The sequence below is a fragment of the Polypterus senegalus genome, chromosome 15 (genome assembly GCF_016835505.1).
Source record: "Polypterus senegalus isolate Bchr_013 chromosome 15, ASM1683550v1, whole genome shotgun sequence".
In the NCBI taxonomy this organism is placed as follows: domain Eukaryota; kingdom Metazoa; phylum Chordata; class Cladistia; order Polypteriformes; family Polypteridae; genus Polypterus; species Polypterus senegalus.
The window spans coordinates 127,038,010-127,059,862 of NC_053168.1; the positions used below are offsets into that span (position 1 = coordinate 127,038,010).

General features: G+C 42.3%; 1 protein-coding gene across 1 annotated transcript in view; it reads right to left on the minus strand.

Annotated features, from left to right (window-relative positions):
• csmd3b (CUB and Sushi multiple domains 3b) overlaps nucleotides 1-21,853 on the minus strand; it is a 1,150,768-nt gene that overhangs the window by 51,467 nt on the left and 1,077,448 nt on the right. Inside the window, 8 exon segments of the mRNA XM_039737543.1 lie at nucleotides 3,632-3,811; nucleotides 6,412-6,588; nucleotides 7,164-7,346; nucleotides 9,238-9,411; nucleotides 13,261-13,446; nucleotides 14,662-14,835; nucleotides 19,211-19,384; nucleotides 19,649-19,822. Of these exon segments, the coding sequence (XP_039593477.1) occupies nucleotides 3,632-3,811; nucleotides 6,412-6,588; nucleotides 7,164-7,346; nucleotides 9,238-9,411; nucleotides 13,261-13,446; nucleotides 14,662-14,835; nucleotides 19,211-19,384; nucleotides 19,649-19,822 (1,422 nt within the window).

Below are 21,853 nucleotides of genomic sequence, written 5' to 3' on the forward strand. Positions count from 1 at the left end.
ATATCAATCCCACCCACTTTAACAATCATGTACAGTTCACCAAGGAGAACCAACCTACTCCCCCCAGCTCAGATGATCAATTAATGGACGGGCAAGGGCAGGTCACTAACACACTGGCATGCTAAAAAAAATGGGTCATGACACCAGAAAGGATGGGGATTAGGGGTCTAATTTAATCAAGTTACCCCCTCAAGCTTTATGAACAAACTAGGAAATGGACTGTAGAAAATGACAAAAATAAGGGAAAACCAAAGCATCAGCAGGGTACTGCGGCAGTTCAAGCAACCGTGGCTTTTCAGGTTGAGTGCCTAAGTGATGAATTAACGTGTCTTTGTTTTTGTCGTCTTTGAATTATAGTTTTTTATATATTTTTAGATAATGTCAATTTTATTTCTAATTTATTTATGTTTTGTTTTTCATAAGTTCACCTATAGGGTGGTCCAGATCTAATTATGCAATTTTCATTACGCCATAACTAATCGAGAAGTGTGCGAACTAACGACATGAAGAATTGTGTTCGCGCTGAACTGGAATCGTCCCCACATAAATCAAAGTCATCCAGATGATCTGGATCTGCATAATTAGATCTGGACCACCCTGTATGTTCCTTATTCTTTATGGGAGGAGGCCCAGGAGGCAGGACCACCCTGACATCATCCCTCTTAAGCCCGCCCTCTGGCTCTTTAAGTCACTGCTCTTGTGTGAAGTTTGTTTGGATGTTCTTGGTTTTTGATCATTTTCTACGCTGATTCACAAATCCTGTCATGGTTTAATGGAACTTGTATGTTTCTTCTAGAATACAAGAATGTTTTTCTAATACATGCTGAACTGAACATGACTAAATATGAAGATATAAAAACACCACACAAAACATCTGCTCACAGTCCACGCCCAAATCAACATGGGTCCTCCATTGCAGGGATGTGGTGAAGAGGGGTGAACCCTAGAAGTTGGCAGGAATCAGCTGTACAGAGCGCGCACACACACTCACACACTCACGGGCACACTGGGTCAGTGTCGAGACTCTGATTACCTAACGTACACAGCTTTGGTATGTGGGAACAGAACAGAGAAGCCTGAGTGTGGTGGTCTATGTTTTTATTACATTTTTAGTAGGAGTTTCTGGATGGATTCATACAATCTCTACACTGACCTGTGGGATTTTAGAATGTCAGGATTGTGACTTTCTCATTCGTTTCTCTTTCTAGTGTAAGTTGTGGAAATTCAACATTTTTCCTGTTATGTCGTAACACCTTCTTTGTTTCCTGTGCCAGTGCTGTATTGGGGTGTTTCGCTTGTCCTGTTGTCACAGCATTCTCCCAAAATTCTGCGGATTGTGCACAACTTTTGATGTTCCCAGAGCAATAACAATAATTCTTAACATTCACAGTATGTAGCGCTTTTCTCACTACTCAAAGTGTTTTACATAGTGAGTGGGAAGCCACTTCAAGACTACTTACATGTGGCATCCATCTGACTGATGCAACGGCAGCCATTATTACGCCAGTCCTGTTACTGTAGGTGGTGAAGTGGTGAGAGAGGTAGGCAGCTAGAGATGGGGATGATTAATAGACCAGAATGACTGGGCCGTGGTGGGCAGTTTAGCCAGGACATCAGGATACACCCTACGCTTCATGAAGGATGCCCAGGGGTCTTTTATAACCACTGAGAGAGGTCACTGGTTTTATATCTCATCCGAAGGACAGCATAGTATTCCCGTCAGGGTACCATAGGGTAAAAACCCCTGTTGGCCTCACCACCACCTCTTCCAGCAGCAAACCAAGCTTTTCCCAGGTTGTCTCCCAAGCCAAGTCCTGGCCAGGCCCTAACAGGCTTAGCTTGAGTTGGGTCTGAAGTTCTGAAATGCAGGTGGTTTTGGTTAAAAGAGTCGCCCCACACATCTCCAAAGTATCTAAGTTTAAGGATGTACTTTTACTCAAGCCTGTGCGCCACTGGAGTGATGGTGAAATGTTAATCCAAACCTCTCTGACGTATTTGATGTTAATGGACGTACTTAGGCTGCAGTCTGTGGGCCACCTGTGACGTCACCAGAGTGATAGTGGAAGGTCACTCCAAACCTCTCCAAAGTACCTGAGCTTTACCGATGTACTTATGCTCAAGTCTTTCAAATACGTTCTGACTAGCCGTTGTTTTGATCTTTGATCTGTGATGTCATCTCCTGTTGAATTCTGCTCTGCACTTGTAGTTTTTCAACTGCACTATTATGCTGTACTGAGGATGACTTGTGTTCTGTTCTGTGTGTTGTGTTGTGGTGACCGCCATTCTTTTTGACACCCACTGCATGCCCAACCTACCTGGAAAGGGGTCTCTCTCTCTCTCTGAATTGCCTTTCCCGAGAGTTCTTCCGTTTTTTTTTTCCCTACAAGGGTTTTTAGGCGTTTTTTGTTGTCAATGCTGGGGGGCTCTCAAGAGGCAGGGCCTGTTAAAGCCCATTGCGGCACTTCTTGTGTGATTTTGGGCTCTACAAAAAAAAAGTGAATTATCTTGTCTTGCCTTGTCTTGTCCCGTCTTGTATCTTTTGCCCTCATTTCTGACGACTCATTTTTGATTTTGTTTCCACTTTGTTTGAAAGGTAGGACCGACTTTATCTTACTGTTTGACTGTATGTAACAGGTGTTTAAAATAATGAGTTGAGTTGTTTGGAGCTTCACCAAATCCTGCTACCCTTTATTGTGTTGTACATTTTCCTGATGTGTTTCTGTTATATTTCCCAACTCCATTTATTGTGTTGATGTTACGTCACCCATGTGAGCCTCTCCCAGTATTCATTGCGTTACTGTGACAGGAGGTAAGCGCGCCGTTATTCTCTGTACAGTAAAATTAATTATTGCTTGAGTTCAATTTTTTTCCATGTGACAGTAATTGTAATATGTTTTTTGTAGTATATTGTTGTTGTTTTGAGATGTTTTGAATGATTTTCTATTGATTTTGGTTATGCGTTAATGTGAGCGTTCAACGGCCTTTCCACGTGCTTTTTTTTTTTTGTTATTTGGAGGAATCACGGAGCTTGAATAGTCATTTTATATTTTCTCTGTTTTAATATTTCAGGTATTTTTTTTTTTTTATACTAAGCTGTGCGTGGACATGTATGACGTTGCAATTTAGCATTGATTTCAGTATTTATTGTGTTACTGCGAGAGGAGAGCTTGAATAGTCAATTTTTATGTTCTCTGTTTTCATATTTCAGACTGTTAATAATAAAAATCACTAAAAGGTGTTTGCATTGCTCCTTCATGGCGGTTTGTATGGACATTGCATACGTATCACAACGCAGAAGCTTCAAAGGGCAGGACGCAGTAGTATGGCACGTGAGGGGGAGACCAGTTACATACACCTACTGTATCTCCGGACCCCCCACATTAAAAACCTTTCCTGTCCCACCCTGGGTCAGCATACTAATGAGGATAACTTTCAAACGCCACACACACACAGCCAACATCCTGAGACAGTGGACACTGAATATAAGAAACAGCAGAGCCGCCGTACTTCCCAACCCAGGGGGTGTCCATTTATTTGCAGGATTGGATTTTGTTGTTCCCTGGAGCACACAGAGCAAGTAATCATACTGAGGAATTCTTACCGTAGTCGCATTTCAATATCCGGTGCATACCTTTGCATGCTGGCATCGTTCCACTCCAGGTCCCGTTGCTGGTGCACGTCCGTATGTTTGAAAGTTTTGGTTCCATCGTGTATCCTTGTTGACACGTGAAGGTCACATTTTGTCCGACTGAAAATTCCTCTCCATATCTCATTCCGTTTGCTGGTATTCCGGGATCTCCACAACTGATTACTACAAAGGAAACATGTAACAAACGCCATGAGGAAACGGGGGGAAAAAAAATGAGACCAGTGAAAGGGTTAATTTATTTTGTCATTTTCTTATTGCAATGCATTAATATTGAGTATTGAACAAAGGAGATGATTACACTCGGCTTTGAGACACATTATCTGCTGCACTGAAGTGCCTTATGTGAAGTAATCCTCAAGTGACTGGCTTTGAATTATTCAGATCTAACAATAATTGACTATCTTCTTAAATCAAAAAGAAAATTTTATTAGGAAATAAATTAACTGCTGCTTTTATTGGACATTCTGATCAGGCCTGTTACTGTCTTCATAAAGCTTAGTCATCCATCTCTTTTCTGAAGACAGTTTTTCTGTTTTATGGGTGTCGGCGTCTCTGCTGGATACCTGGGTGGATAACCAGAAGTCCAACCGTGGACGGGCTGCCATGACACCACAGCTGGGCATTCTCAAAGGGTCGTGTCACGGCATCATCTGGCACAAGGGCAGAAACAGACCCTGGACAGGGTGCCATCTTATCACCTGGCACACACAGCAATGCTCACACAGCTCTGGTCAATGAAGTTAAGATGTAAGTCTTTGGGATGTGGGATGAGTACACGGATCACAACATAAACGTGCAGATGCCAAACAGGGTGCGCCATGGCTAAGGAACGGAGATTAATTTTTCATTTTTACATTTTTTAAAAATTTTAATTCTATTTTTAATTTATTATTTGCACATCATGTTGTTACACTGTGGACCCTGAGCTTCATAATTTCATCTATCTGTATACTTGCTTATGGTTGAGATGACAATAAAGTTGACTCTGACTTTGAAAACCTTAACACCATTAGGCAGTGGCGCTAACCGCTTGGCCCATTTAAAAATCTCCCAAATTAAATCAACACAAAGATCTTTGAGATACAGGAGGGCAAGAGTAACCAGAAAGAAAACCCACACGAATACTGGGAGACCACCAGGAGCTCAACTCAGGCACCAAAGCCACTGGAGGCAAACATCTTTCTTTACAGAAACGCGAGTGAACGTCAAACCATTTTTAAACCGTGAGAGCCCCCTCTAGTTTGGCCAGTTCTACACAAAGACCCAAAATGTTTAAAAATAAAGCTACTTCTATCAATCCATCCGTCTTTTAAAACACTTACTTCACTACAATGTCATAGAGAGCTGAAAGTAACCCTGCTAGCATTTGTACCCCAAGATCTAAGTAAACTAAGCAGCTGCAGGGGTCCTCACATCCACCAGGGGGCCCGCCACCCACTCAGCCTTTTAACGAAAATGAGAAAAGTTGACAAATGACAAGTAGGCTCTGGAGTCGGCGAGTGTGTGCTGCGGTCATGCACTCAATCGGTCGTGTTCAACAATCCAAATGGGACCCTCACTCCTTCTAAGGGGGACAATCACCAAACCCTAACCGGTGGTCTTTGATCACACCGATTACTCCTTTCCTAGTTGACGCTCCATGCTCTTGTGAGACCTTCTGGTGTAACTGTACCAAGGGGCCTCCATGCTTTATTTAGCAAACAGCACTGCCTGGCAACATCGGGCCTTGGGGGGGTCCACTCTGGATGGGACACTTGGTCTTATTGACTTGCTCCATTGTGATAGTTGGCCAGTAATTCTATTATTTATTAGAGCTGTGCTGCTACAGAGGCTGAGGTGCCACAAAAAAAGTACCGAGGACTGTGAGCCAATTTAAAGTAGCAAGAAATGAGTAATAAAATCATCTTTGTTTATTTATTTATTTACATGTGTACGTGTTGTGATGGACAGCCGGGTCCCATGCACGGCAGGGACGCCCCTGGTGCTTATGTTCTGGGGGAGCCACCATGGACAGTCCAATACCTCCCCCGGGACGCTTGGTGGCAGTCTCCTTGGCCGACGATGATTCCCCAACCACCCGCTGAGCTCCATGGGAGATGGAGTCCTCCACAGCTTGGTTGGGGCCCGGAGTGGCCGCTGGGGGCTATCTGCTTCCAGACAAGTCTTCAGCCCCACCTGGAAGTGCAATCAGGACCAGGTGGTCAATCAGCTGGAATGCTTCCGGGTGGGTTATTAAAAGGGCCAGCCACCACCACTCAAGGAGCCAGAGTTGGGAGGAAGGAGATGAAGCTTGAGGAAGAAAAGAGTGTTGTGGTTTCAGTGTGTGCTTTGGGCTGTGTGGTACGGGGAAGACGTGTTCCACCGCTGAAGAGAAAAATAAAGTCTTTGTGTTTTTATACGTGCCTCCGTGTCTTTCTGTGTGGGGTCAGGCGCCTATATAGCGCCTTTGTTACAGTGTGTATTATGCATATGAAGGATGGTTGTGACTCCGCATGAACCTGAAATGTCAGAACGGCTGGGCAGACAGACGGATTTATGGACGGATAGCACAGCAGAGTCTTTTCAGGAAATACGCAGAGATACACTTTACATCGGTCAGGAGAGAGAAATGAATTTAAACAGGACAACAAGCAACACTTGACATGACAGATAGTTGATCATTTCTTCTGTAAGTTAAATGCTTTTCTTTCATTATTCAAAAAACATCGGCACTGTTAAAGATGACTGCCTCCCTTTGCTGAAATAATCCCACCCTGACTTACTCGTGCAATTAGGCAGATTCCCAGTCCACGTCCCATTAGCTGTGCACTGGCGAACCGATGAACCGGACAGCATGTAGCCTTCCATACAGGAGTAAATGGCCGAGTGCGAGTAGGAAGTTCCATCGATACGAAAAACACGGCCATTTGTAGGGGTCCCCGGATTTCCACATTGGATAGCTGGGACAGATATGACAGCAACAGATACTGCATCAGAACATTTATTTAAGAATATAACTCTATATAATTTATAATTAAATATATATATGACAAAAATAGGGCCGGAGACCGGATATACTTAGAACTGTCTGTACAATTAGCAAAACATAATAAGAAATGAAGGAAAACTGAACTAACAATGGGAACTGTTAAGTAAGCGACAATAAACACACACGCTGCTTAATACTGAATTATTAATTTAAAATATATATTACAAGAGCTTCTTTAAAAAGTGTTTTTTCTTCATTTTACACCTTCATCTCTCAAAAACTGGAGATTGGGGAGCAACTCTAACTAGATTTGGATTCCAGCGCCCTCAGATCTCTCAAGAATGCCTAAAATGTTTGATGGAAGCAAAACAAAATCATTTCTTGCAGATGGCTGTAAATATTGTGTTGTAGCTCACTGGTTTCCCTACGGAATTCAGCCTTCTGATACAAAAATAATATATCAGAACACGTCAATGCATCGGTACGGCAAAAAGTAAAACAGCAGACTTTACTAAGGAGACGATACTTGCTGTGACATTTCATTACCTTTACATTCTGGCTGTCGACCCGACCAGGTCCCATTCGGGAAACACATCCTTTCAGATGATCCATGGAGAATGTACCCCGTATCACAAGTAAAACGTACTTTACTTCTGACTTTAAGATCACTCTCCTCTCTGTTACCATGGGCAGGAGAACCTGGGTCGCCACAATATCCTGAAAGATCACCTGAAGGAACACACAAAACACAAGGAAATCAGTCAGTCAGTCAGACAGAAACCCCTGGTTTCAGACCATCTTGCTCCTCTACAATTTGCCAAACTGGCACACACCGATCTCCACACTGCTCAATGCCAACTCCCTCTTGGACTAAGCTGTAACCACAGCAGTTAGGCTCATGTTCCTTCTTGATGTTTCCAGTGCCTTACACACAATTCTGCCATCTTGATGCTCCCCACAGTCTCCTGGATCACAGACTACCTGACCCACAGACAGATATTTGTGTGGCTCATGAAATGGTGATGTATAACACTGAAGCACCACAGGGTACTGTCCCATCTCTTTTCCTGTTCACCCTTTACTCACCCTAGAAAGATAGATAGATAGATAGATGTGAAAGGTACTATATAATGATAGATAGATAGATAGATAGATAGATAGATAGATAGCATTATCTATTTATCATATAGTGCCTTAACTTTCTATTCTGATGGAAGGAAAGGATTGGTTGGCATCTCAGCTAGGTTAGGAGAAGCCCCTATATTGAATGGAGACCATTGGTAAATGGGTTTTCTGGCTGAGTGGGATGTCTCTCATATCTATCTGTCTATTTATCTATAATTATATAGTGCCATTCACATCTATTTACAGCAGGGGTGTCAGACTCCGTTCCTGGAGGGCCCCAGTGGCTACAGGTTTTCATTCTAACCCTTTTTCTTAATTTGTGACCCGTTTTTGCTCCTAAGTAATTTGTTTTGAATTATTTTGATTTGACCTGCTCATGAAGACTCTGACCCATTAATTGTTTCTTTTTTCTTAATTGGCAGCCAAACAACAGTGACATACAAAAAGAGCCAAAACATGGCCAACACTGTCGATCATACAATATCTGAAGATAAAGAAAGGTGAAGGTCTCAGGAATGCGGATCTGCTCAGGTCCACAAAACATTTCATCAGAGCTCTCAGAAAAGAGAAAATCAACAATGTCAGAAATGTCTGCTAATGCGCCAGGAGAGCAGCAACAAGCCATGGAATTAAAGAACGAGATTAATTAACACTAAGAATTGGAGAATAACTGAGGAACTGGTTGGAATGAAATTGGTTGAAGTGTGAGGCCCTGACTTAGTTGGTCTGCTGTTGGCTCACTCACTTCACATTTGATTTTTGTCTGGGTGCCACTTAGGGAAAGAAATGAAGCAGAGGAACAATGAAGAAATTCAGGGTAACAAATCTTAAAAAATAAGTCAATTAAAATGAATTCAAAAGAAGTTAATTAGCAGCAAAAGCAGGTCACTAATTAAGAAATGGGTTAGAATGAAAACCTGCAGTCACTGCGGCCCTCCAGGACTGGAGTTGGGGACCCCAGATATACAGTATGTATTTATGTATGTATGCATCTATCTATCTATCTATCTATCTATGAGATACAGTAGACTATTTGCTCATTTCACTTAATGGTACCATAGATGTATGGATTCTGTCACACACGTGCGGATAGGAGGACATTGTATGGACCAAGCAAAGGTAATTCCATGCCAGGCCAGGGGGTGGCAGGGTGCACTAAACCTTCCCCTGTTATCTCTGCAGACCAGCTGCGGTAAAGCCTGTCTGATTCAGAGTCGATGACGTCCCTTCCAGTTCCGGCGTCCAGAAGAATGTCACTTCCGGTTCCCTCACGTCACTTCCTGTCTGATCCCTTAAAGCCGCCATCTTTGCAAACCATCAGCAGTTCTGTTTTGGACTCCGTACTGAGAACATCTCTATACAATTTAATAGCCTTTTGCAGCCAGGAATAATATACGAGTGGCTGCCCCAAACCTTTTTAAATGTGTCGAGTCTGTTCCTTTTACAGTTCAAAGTATAAAAGTTTTCTAGAAAGGCTGACGATGTCCTTTTGTACCTGAGCAATGTGGCATTGGTGCACTCCAGTGTCCATTCAGCTGGCAGGTCCGTGTCGATTGTCCAATCAGAGCTCTTCCCCCAACACAAGAATAACGAACCGTTGACCCAAATGTAAACTTCTCACCAGTTAAGACCGCATTTGGCGGGAAACCAGGATTGCCACAATCAATAACTAGAAGAAAAAAAAAAGTTGTTTGTAAGTGTAAAGTATGACACCAATCATTAGTCAGATTAATAATTGTATTGACTGAACATGCCTTCTGTCATAAAATATTTACTAAGGATTGATCACTGATGAAGGAAATGGCAACAAATACATTAGACGCATAAGGATAATTAGTTCAGTCCGAGGTTAACTTAAATGAATCAATGATTCATTTGGAAATAAAAGACGTCTACTTGTTATGTGGAATCTGAGCTCAGTCAATACATTTGATAAAAAGCATACAGCAGTTAAAATCATTGAACTTTACATTTTCAGTCATGAACTCATCCATTGATTTTTTTTTATACATTACTTCCTGTATTAATTGTTAAATGTTGTAAAAAGAAAAGAAAATACACATTTGTGAAGCTTGAATAAGAATGGCACCTTCAATGGAGTCCCACTGGGGTGTCATTTTCTATGAGTGACGTCAGGTCAGTTCTCCAGGCCTCTTCACTATCACACTCACAGTCCCCCATAAACAAAGCTCTTTGTACTCTACGGTGGCACCAGAGTGGCAAAGGACAGGGTTGGACCCCAGTAAGTATAGCAGAGCGTGACCCACGGGTGAAGGGCCTGTCAGACAGGCAAGTGACAACAATCCTGGAGAAAAGCTCAGTGTGGTCCACTAGGGTGGGTCCCTGGAGGAGGAGGAGGATGAGTCGGACTGCTTTACCCTTAAAGACCCCAACACCCAGAGGCTACCTGGGACCAGTGGGGGGTCTCTGGCTTGGTGTATGTAAGAGCCAATCGTAGAAAGTTAAACTCACAGTGTTTGCTTGATTCGTACAGAATATTAGTTTCTTATAGCAACCTAGAATATGGCGTCGCCTTGACCCCCTGTAGTTAGCGAGAAATCGAACTCTCCGGCCATATCTGAGCGTTAATTAAGTCAGTGTGTGTTTTGCTAGCAGGGACTTGCAGTTTGTAAATGGGACAGGCATACCGTTTTCTGACCGTTTACAAATGGCAAACTTAAAAGAATCAAACAAGATAGATACTGTAAGCTGTAAACAGAACTTTTCTTTTCTTTGCTATATCAACTTTTCCTCTATTTTCACATAAACTGTTTTACCTTCAATTTTACCAGGCGTATATTAACTTCACCTGTTTGTTGTCTGGTACAGATCTTGTAATCGATATTTAAACCACTTCCTATTGTCCAATTGACTTGACATTTTGCACACTTACTCACTTCCGATGACAACACATGAATCAATAATCAGTTTCACTAATTGATCAATTAATCCATGTTAATTAAGAAATGAAATTTTCATATGAAGAATAGTTCAAGATTTCACCAATAGATGGCGCTAGTAATGGATGGCAGTATTAAAGTGTTAAAATATTGACTACAAAATTATACTAAAACAAACCCAAGACTAAAAAGTTGAAAATAATATATATATATATATTAAAAACCACACTTAAATTAAGTTAAAAAGTGAGTGTACTAAAAAGTAAAAAATAAGTCTCTCATACATCACTCGTAACTTAATAGTGTGGACACTTTTCATCAATCAACATTCAAAAAGCACCCACGCTTTTATTTTTATTTTTACAAGTGATGTATGAGAGTCTTATTTTTACTTTTTTTGTTTTTTAAAAAGTATTTTTTTTTATATATATATATATTTACTAAAGATTTGAAAAAAAATAAACAAAGATATTTTGCCTGTGGAATCCTTTCAACGTGTCAATCCATTGCCCGAATCCCATGAAACAAACTAAAGCTGCAGCACTTTGATAATTTGGGTAAACGCAGCTACCGTGTACTTCTACCCAAATGGGACAGGCAGCTGACCCAGGAGGTGATTTCAGTCCTTGGCCTGAAATGAAGCTTGAGGCCTCCCCAGATGACTATGCTGATTCAACCAATCAAGGGTTCGAACGGAAAGGCTCACCGGCGGAAGGAGGTAAAGTCAGCGTCGTACTGTAAGTGACCGAGGAGCTTGAAATGGATACCCGGGAGGTGAGCAAGTGGGCCCGAGAGGAGAACGAGGTTTCAAAACTGCAACTAGAAGGCCCAAGGGGAAGCTGGTGGCTTTTTGTGTCCATTGTGCGTCTTTTCTTCTGCCAATTTATTGCTGTGTATTTGTTTGTAAATTAACAACTAGTGATGGGCGAAAAGCAGGCCAGTTGTGATTCACACACAGTTTTGCAAAACCGACACAAACATTTGTTTCGCAGTCGTGAAATGAAAAGCTCACTAAAGCCTCGTTCAGACGTCCGAGTTTAGCTGTGTTCTTTTTTTGACGCTGCTTGATTCGGACCAGACCCGTTAAATCAGTTTGGTTTATGCCTCTCATTCACATCGCCGTGGAGGAGTGCAGTACGTTTTTTTTTTTTTTTAAAATGTGACATGTGGCACAAATTTCCACACAAAGACACACCAATTGTGCAGAGTGCTGGGTTTTCACCACAAGAACAATTTAGTACATGAAAACTGTCACTACCTGCCATCACCCAGCAACCACCTTATCCTCTTCAGACTCTTTTAACTTGAGAACTTTATTTAAATGTGAAATAACAAGCAGGCACTTGCAGACGGGACTAAACATCCTTCTCCTTGTGTCAATGGCACCAACGTTGCTGTCCAATGTGTTTCACAAGGTTTTTTGCCAAGCAAAACACTGTAAATTCAGCTTTTGCACGTCTCGTTTCACTCATCACGATTACCGATACATTACACACATACCTACACACAAATGCAGAATTTCGTTTGGACATTTCTGAAAATTCATACAAACCGAATTGTGCTGGCAATGCTCATTTTTATTTTTTGCAGTGGTGAAGTAACGCATACCTCAGCGGTTCTCAAACCGTGGGGCGCGCTGAAGCTGTACAAGGGGGCGTCGAATAAATGAACAAGACATCAAATTTTATTTTTTACATTTTTATTTCAAATTTAAATTTGCACGCATATAATCATAACGAATGCATTATAACTAAAATGAAAATCAAACATGTCTAAGGCATAGATCTAATGACTAATACTGTATGTGCCTGCTTTAAAGTACACAGCCTGTCCAGGTTTGGTTTGATATTCGACATATCGAGACACTCGGAGCTCCTTTTCAATTTCAAGTTTGTTTCTATGACGAGCGGCGCCGCCGCTGCTGCTTTTATAGTCGCGTATTTTAAACCCAGAAAGTTTGAGACATATCGGTATCTGTCGCGAACATTCGGGTAACAGGAGATCAGGTGATAATGCGCCGCGACTGCACCACCTTGGCAGCGTAGCCAATATTGGCAAATTGAGTTCAATAATTTACTGCGTATTGGGTTATTTTCATGATACAACTAACAGCGGTATAAAGTTTGTTGGACGAAAATACGTTCGTCTCGCGCAGATTGACTTCATCGGTGTCCTTGTTTACAAGATTTTTAAAAATTAAAACATATTTAATCGTTTCTTTACATAAAAAAATAATCAAATAAGAATAAATAATTTATTCTTTGTTTTTTGGGATTAGAATTACTACCAAAAACCATACAAGACATTTTAACAGTTATTAAAGCACTTTAAAAAACATTAATTGCAAATATTTAATCGAAGTTAGCCGAGCACATGCAAATCTTATGGAAGTGAAAATGATAGGATACGGCGACACCGCACGAGTATCATACCTTTGTTAGTTGTGTTAATCTCATCTATCTAATATTATGCAGGGGGCGCAGAATTATTCCAGGTAGAAAAAGGGGGAGGGACATGAAATACTAAAGTCTGAGAACCGCTGGCATACTTCATTAGAATGCAAACACACAAACAGTCAAACTACTTACGGTACAGAACGGAGTAGCATTCCCACTCACCCAGGCACTCCGGCAATGGTTTATCCCAGTGACCAGTTGGCTGACAGGTCAGCACCGAAGAGCCAAACAGGACATATCCCGGATTGCAGTCATAAAAAACGACAGTTCCAAATGTAAAGTTTCCGTGTTCTATTTTACTTTCCCGAATGGAATTTGCTGGTATCCCAGGGTCGGAGCAGTTGACCACTGAAAAGCACAATAACAAGAAAACAATTTAACAAATCGCATCAAATGAATTCAATACTCGCCCCAGTAAGATGCTACTGCAAAAAAATTAATAGCATTAAATATAAATAGCATCTACAGTAGATTAAATGAAAAATAATCATATAAATATCTGTTTATCCTGCAAGTGGTCATGTGGTAGAGTTAGTACTTTATTTACCGTTCCTGTCAAAAAGAATCATTTAAGATTACAATTTACGATACATCGGTGGCTCTGGAACCGCCAGTTATATTCTAGCTGTGCGGCGACCTCTTGTGGTTGTAACGTGAAGATTTTAAAGCCACCATTGCTGCTGTGGCTGAATGAAACAGGAAGTCAAAGCGACATGAAGTTGAGGTAGCAGGAAGTGAGTGCAACAGCAGCAGGTCCGATGTCTTTGTTCCCTCAAGCAATTCTTCTTCACGCCATTCTCTTTAGTCAGCCCTTGTAATTTATTATGCTTCCTAGTCATACTCGGGTCCCGAGTGGCTGGACCAGGCCAAGGGATTGCCCACGTAACCCTTGGGTGTGGCAGATAGAGGGTCATTTCTGGAGGGTAGGACTGGACTGTGTGTCTGCCTGGGGTTGTTGCAAACCGGGAATCCCGTGTTGTTTCGTCGTGTAGTGGGTGAAGCAACATGCTGCACCAGTGCAGGCTCCCCAACTTGACTTGACATTCCTCATTTAAGCGGCTTGTGAAATGTTAAAGCAGACGTTATATTTACAACGTGTGAATTTGCTGAGCTCGTAACTACAGAAGCAGGCTGTACGTCCCTGGTGTGAGTACTTATTAGTGTTTTATGTGTGTGTGCTTTTACAGCCCCCCCCCCATTTCATCTGGTTAACCGTTCTCAGCATCACCCCGTGGCTCCGATGGTTTCTGCATGAAGATGTTTGGCTTGCTGGATCACTGAGTAGCAGATTTGGCGAGGCCAGCACATCGGTTATTGATCGGTTATCTTCTTCTCCTTCTCTTTAACGGTCTTGATATCGCACTGCTGTGTGATGTGACTGCACCCCTTGTTGAAGTGTCTCGGCACGTCTATGGTGTGTACCACCAACTTGAAGGACAACACATCCAGACCTCCACGATTTCACGACACATAAATGTAAGAGATGTCGAGAAGCGGCCCAAGGTCAGCAAGTTTTCTGTACTAAGTACTAAAGACTGCAGGTATCAACTGAGTTATGCTCACCTTTACAGATCGGAGGTGGGTGACTCCATTGCCGATTTGCCTGACACTGAGCTCTTGTTGGTCCTTGCATAATGTACCCAGTATTACAGGAAAACGTGATGACGTCGTTGAGATTGAAGCCACTTCCGCTCGTCTTTCCATAAATGGGGCTGCCAGGGTGGCCACAGCTGATAGCTGCACAAAGACAAACAAACAGAACGTTTCATCAGCACAAATACAGAGAAGCGGAAACCTCAAAAGTGAACTGCCGCCTGGGCCTGCTGATTTCAAAGTCTTTGCTAATTTGATCTGCTAGGCGTCCTTGTGAGCCAGAATTTCACACCTGCATGGGATTGGGGGGGGGATAATTGAAACTCCAATTCTGTTCTATGCTTTTATTTTGAAAAGACTGCCAGAGATAAGGTGAACACAGGAAGGACTTTTATGATGGAAAGGAAGCTGATCACCCTGAGAAAGGGTGGGAAAAAAAAAATAAAAACTGGAAAAGAAAGGAGCGAGAGGAGACCTGGAAAGAAGGGAGCTGGGACTAGACGTGATGATTACAAAGGACAGCAAAGAACTACAAAGTGGTTGTGGAGTTGTAGGTGGAATGGAGGAGCTTCCAGATAACTAATATAATGGATTACACTTACTGGATGTGCCCTGACAAAGGAAAAAAAAACAAGCAGCATTGGATGGAGTTAAGGAAGTCCACAAGGAACGAATGAGATCAGTCCGGTTCTGTAATGAAAACGGAGACTATTCCCTTGGTCGGTGGAAACTAAGACTCATTTTGCTTGATTTTATTTAAACCTTGTACTTCTGTATCCATAGATACGGATGTTCCAGTGTTTGTAGTTATTGATGAATTCATTCTAGAATTCCAAATGTATCTTGGTTGTTTCACACTGTAAATGAAAGGAGTATAGATTTTTAAATGTTCTTGGTGTGTTAGTAACTCAACTTGGGGACCGTTGATTGTTACATCCATACATTCGAAAAGTCTTCACACCATCTTTGACATTTGAGCGTTTGCTTGTGGTGACCTTTGGGGACTTTGAGATAAAAGTCCAGACGGACTGAGTTTATTCATCGGGTGACAGAAGGTTTGAGATGGAAGTTAAATGTTGGGAACAATCAAAGATTACTAAGCTCAACTCTCAAAAGCCAAACTAGATTCTGCCACAGCTCTAGCAAACAGATACGAGATAAGAACCGTTCTCCGAAAAATGTGCCTCAAGGTGGAAACCTTAATGGGGGGCGCATTACATCTTCCTAGGCGGCTGGGTTGACAAATCTGAGATGGGTCTAACAGCAGTCCTCAGAACCTAGGAGGTCAGCCACAGAGTGCCCCCAACATCACGTCAATGTCCACGACGTCCGTCACGAAACTCCCACTCCACAAACCCTAATCTTTGTAGCGGCGCTACATGATTAACGTTGTCATGAATATATTTTGTGCCAAGTCCCGTCTTTCGTAGCATTGACCTGTTTACATGGTCTCTGTGTGTCTATGTAAATATGGTCCCCTGGGAAACAAAGGGTGAAGGATAACACCGTGGAACCATGGTCCCTCATGATAATTTGTCCTGTCAATCCCATCATCTACATCCAAGGACATTCACTATTTAAACAGGAGGTCAAAAGAAGAGAAAGAGAAATCCCGTTTCACTCTACTGACACTTCATTGCAGAGCCAGGAGAAAGCAGTGATCCTGATCACGGACACCTTTTTCGCTTGCCACGTTCAACAGCTGACAACTGACATCAACCCCGGGGTTCTGGACTACGCCGACACACCGAGGATAAGCACAGTGAGACTGTTTTTTGGTGTTTGGAGAGAGGAGTGAGCCATCCTTTTCATCCATGTGTAATCGCTGTAGGACACTTTTCTAGTTGAACGAGGTTCACAAACGTTATTCATCTTCCCTTTAATCTTCTGGACTTTTAGTCCTATCCAACACACTCAAGGGACATTTAAATCTGGGGCATAGTCAGCTTCAGCACTAATTGAGGGATTAGCTGCTGTCTATGAGAAAGCAGATGGAAAAGTGGGAACTGGGATGGGGTCCCCCTTGGAGTTTGGACACTGTAGACAGGGCATTGTTAGACCATTGAAAGAGGAGGAACAAAGACAGGGCTTGTGAACATTGGGAGCTACAAACCTAATTGTCTTGGACAGATAAGGGGAGAGCGACTCTCATTGATGGGGGGCTGAACACCTGAGATCAAGAGCTAAAGCCCAGGAGCCCTCCTCTAACTCTTACTGCAGTGTGAATTCTGTTAAACCCAAGGCACTGGCGGTCTACATCATTATACTGTAACTGCAGTAACTTTTGAAAGTTTCATTCAGAGGTTGGATGTCTGTATATTTATGAAGGTCTCTCAAAATCCATTTTTCCTTAAATCTGTACATTTTCTAAATAACCAAGAAATTCTTTTAAGTGTGTTTAATTGCATTGTTTAAAGTCTGTTTGAGTTAATGGCTCTCAGTAGCGTAATTCTAGTCATGAGAGATCGCTGAGTCATCTGACATGTGTGAACAATGATATCATCTGCATGAATATGATATTGGGAAAACAGTTCCAATGCACTAATGGAGACGTCTTATTCTTGGGAAAATAAACTCCTGTCTCTTCTATACATTTAAAAAAAAAGTCAATGAGCATAAAGAAAACTCACAAATAACATTAAAAAATGATAAAATAAGGCCTTACTAAAAAGTCTATCTTTACAGCTAATTCTGGTGGCACTCGCATCAGGTGATTATGGCTTGTGCCTGTCAGCCAACCTTCAGCACCCTGTAAGCAATGTATATAGAGACAGATGGGAAAGGCACTATATAATCCACCTTAAAAATGGTGCCATTGTGTCTTTGTATCTGTGTGTTTGTCTGGTTGCTATGTCTCTATCTTTCCAACAGATGGTACCTCACAGAGATTTGTAGTAATGCATTTTATTGCTACAGATATGTATGTTGCACCATCTGTTGGAAGACAAATGGAATGCATTTTATTACTGCATTTCAAATTTCATTCCAATAAATGGTGCGCTGAAAACACCAAAATATCCATTGATTACTGAGATTTCAAACTGTGTTAGATAGATAGATAGATAGATAGATAGATAGATAGATAGATAGATAGATAGATAGATAGATATTAATTTTGGTATAGTAGGCATAGATAGATAGATAGATAGATAGATAGATAGATAGATAGATAGATAGATAGATAGATAGATAGATAGATAGATAGATAGGAAATCCAGAGTATACAGTAATTGGCTGAACTGAGAGGCTGGTCCAACCATCAGACCATCTTGCTCCTCTACAATTTGCCAAACTGGCACACACCGATTTCCACGCTCCTCAGTGCCCACTCCCATTTGGACCACAGCAGTCTGGCTCATGTTCCTTGATGTTTCCAGGGCCTTTCACTCCATTCTGCCTCAAAAAGCTGACAGCTATGCATCTTGATGCTCCCCACAGTCTCCTGGATCATGGACTACCTGACCCACAGAAAGATATTTGTCTGGCTCATGAAATGGTGATGTATAACACTGAAGCACCACAGGGTACTGTCCCATCTCCTCTACTGTTCACCCTCTACTTACCCAACGCTTGCCATCTACAGAAATTATTGGATGACTCCTCCATCTTAGGCTACATTAATAAGAGAAATGAACTGAAGTACAGGAGACTACCAGAAGACTCCATCTTGTTGTACAGGGAGTATCACCTGCAGCTCAGCATTCTGCCACCATTTTGTTATTTTTTGGGTCTGGTGGCCATGGTGTCATTAACCACATTGTCCCTTTGCTACCTCGAGATGTGAAAACGTTGCGACATCATCACTCAATGCATTTTCAAGATGGTGGTGTGCTACTTGATATCTGGGACTTTGAATTGGATGTGATAATAGTTGTGATGATATCCAGTGGTAAAGTCGTTCCGAGAGGTTGAACTTTGGTTTCTTTCTATTGTCACCAATGTCCGCTTCACGTTTTGGGCTTGGGTATTTTCAATTGTTGTGAGAAGTGAAGGTTTTGTCGGTTTCAGTCTCTTCATTTCCTGATCATTTTCCCTTTTCTCTGTTGGTCAATACATGGCCTTTATTTGCCGTTAGCACAATTACTGTAGATAATGAAGCGAGCTTGCAGTGGGTTGATTTACAGAGAGTGTGAACCATCGACTCGTTTGGGTAAAGACAAACTCGTGTGTCTCCCATAGTAAAGTGAATAGGAAGAGGAGACGCTTTACAAAGGAAGTGTATGGTCAGGAAGTACGCTGTATATAAAGGAATAGAGCTGTGAGATATGTCTTTATGCATTTGTAGATTAGTCACATATCGTGTTTATAATCTGGAAAAGACAGCAACTTGTGTAAACTCAAAGAAATTTGAATTTGGATTCTAATGAAAGTGCCTCTGGAGAGGACTGGAGGTGGGGGGGAGGGGGGTTCTTCTCGACATTTAGCGATTACAATGTCTGGGGTCTTATTCCTCACCTGACGGGGTCTCAAACGCAGGAGATGGTCGAATGACAGAAATCATAGGAGCTTTCTTACTTACGCACACAGACGGGGAGTTGAACCGACCAGTTGTGATCCTGCTGACAAATCCGAACCGAGGAGCCAATTAAACGAAACCCAGGGCTGCACTGGTACACCACAGTATCCCTGTAGCCAAAGTTTTCTCCGACCACCTGGCCATTCACTATGAGTTCTGGTGTGCCACAATGTCCAGCTAGAAAGTCGAAAAGTAAAAAGAGAACAACATTTATAAAGACCATAAAAAATAAATAAATAAACACAGAAGATGAAATTCCACAGTTTACTTCTTGGACAGGGTGGCCAGATTTACACCGGAAACAGCAGCAACTGGACACCCTGGAAGAAACAGAAGGAACGACGTCCTACTGCAAAGATGAAGCACCTGGGGGGACCGACGATGATAATGTGTTAAGTTTACTAAAAGTAAGAAATGCAAAGTTGGAATAACTGCTGGTACCTAAGCACTTTGTCTCTGAGCCGCTCCACAATCCAGAAGAGAGACACTCCCTTACATTTGATCCAACCAACATGAACCCCGCATCACAGGTAAAAATAGCCGTTGCTCCAAAGGTGGTCTGCGTGCCGATCTTCTTACCATTTGGAGGAGTGGGTAGTTCACCACACGAAATAACTGCAGCAACAGAAAATAAGTTCACAGGTTAGAAATGCCAATGCAGTTAATAAGACGCATCCAATCTGCCAACCCACCCGCTCCATGATGAAGCTGAAGAGGGCAGCGGCACGCGTGGACAGATCACTGCATCACTCATACCACCCTGAGACCACAAGGGCAAGGCACGGGCTGGGCATTACTTTGGAGTTATGCGCATTTCATGTTCTTTTGTTGGGTTTGTTCATTTGAAGCTTTAATTAGGTGATGGGTGCAACAGAGCGAGACGCAGAGGATAGGAAAATGTGGAAAAAGATGATCCGCTGTGGCAACCTTTAACGGGAGCAGCCGAAGAAGAAGAAGAAGACGACTGTTTCCTGTTGTGAAAGATAGGGGGCGCTGTCGTCCCCTTGAACCCTCTGACCAGACGCCAGACACCAGATAAAAGTCCAAATTATGAATTTATTACAATAATAATGTGCACAAAGCGCCCTCCACTCCACAATACTCAAAAATAAATCAATAATCAATCACAATACTACAATCCTCTTCTCCCAGACGCGTTGTTCCCTTCCTCCCTACTCAGCTCATCCGTCTGTCATTTCCCAGAGTCCTTTATAGTCCACGACCCAGAAGTGCTTCTGAACCCTCAGTCCATGTGATTATCCAGCACTTTCGGGTCAGGTAAAAACTCCTCTTCTTCAACCCGGAAGCACGTCATTTCCTCTGTCCATGTGACTGGGATGTACTTCCGGGCTGTAGGGAAAATACAAGTCTCTGGGCCTCCCTGCAGTTTCCCCTGGCGGCCCGACATTATCCGGCAGGGCTGTACAAGAAAACTCCAATGTCCATGATGCCTTGCTGGAATTCGGGGCACCTCCATGCTGAAGGAAGGGCTCCATCTGGCAGCCCGGGTGTATTGGCCGGGATGAATGGCCGGCCATATATCACAGTGTCTACATTTTACTTTTGTTGATTTCACATCTGATTCTGTAATTGTGTGCTCTCCCTTTAAATGTTGTTACGTTCCTTGTGTTTTGTGGGTGGAGCCGCAGGAGGCGGGGCCACCCTGACATCACCACTCCAAGGCCCTCCCTCAGGCTATTTAAATGGGTTAAATTATATGATTAAGTCCTGAACATATTTAAACAGGAAACAACAAGTAAGAGTTTTAGATAGATAGATAGATAGATAGATAGATAGATAGATAGATAGATAGTTATGTTTAAATAAAGTGTTTTCCTTTGTAATTGAAGTAAATGTTGAATGAGTTTAAATTGGTAACCAAAAAATGTAGCAGAAAAGCACAAGTCCATTGCTGTACATTTTCTGTATAAATGTATGAGTGTTCCAGGTTTGCCTTTTCCTTGAAACCGTGATGTTCTGTACCCATCATGTCCAAAACAGTAACCAAGGTAACGATGAGATAATTACAATGAAATATATTTGATTTTTCAAGAATGTGTAAATAAGAAGCTTTTGTTTAGAGATAAAAAGAGGCTGCACTTTCTACCCACTGCACTTCAGAAGAGGTCACCCACCTGAAGCTAAGCATGTTCAGGACCCGCCAGACCTTCTAGGAAAAGCTTGGGTTGCTGCTTGAAGAGGTGATGGTGATGCCAGCAGGGGGTGCTTGCCCTGTAGTCTTAATAGGGATCCCACGTGCAGTGACAGGGGACAATGTGCTGTAAAAACGGTGCCATCCTTCAGATGTGACATAAAACTGAGGTTCTGGCTCTCTGTGGTCATCAAAGATCCCTGTCTGTCCTTCGTAATGAGAAGGGCAGGGATGTCGAACTCAGGGCCTGGTAGGCCGCAGTGGCTGCAGGTTTTCATTCTAACCCTTTTCCTAATTAGTGACCAGTTTTCATTGCTAATTAACCTTTCCCTTCATTTTAGTAGCCCTGTTTTTAAGGATTGATTTTGTTTCTTCATTAAATGGCAGCCAAACAGAAATGAGATGTGAAACGAGCCAACGGATGACCAGCTAACTGGGATTTCAAACTCCAACCAATCTATTAACGAGAAGCCGATTCTTGCGGTTAATTAAGC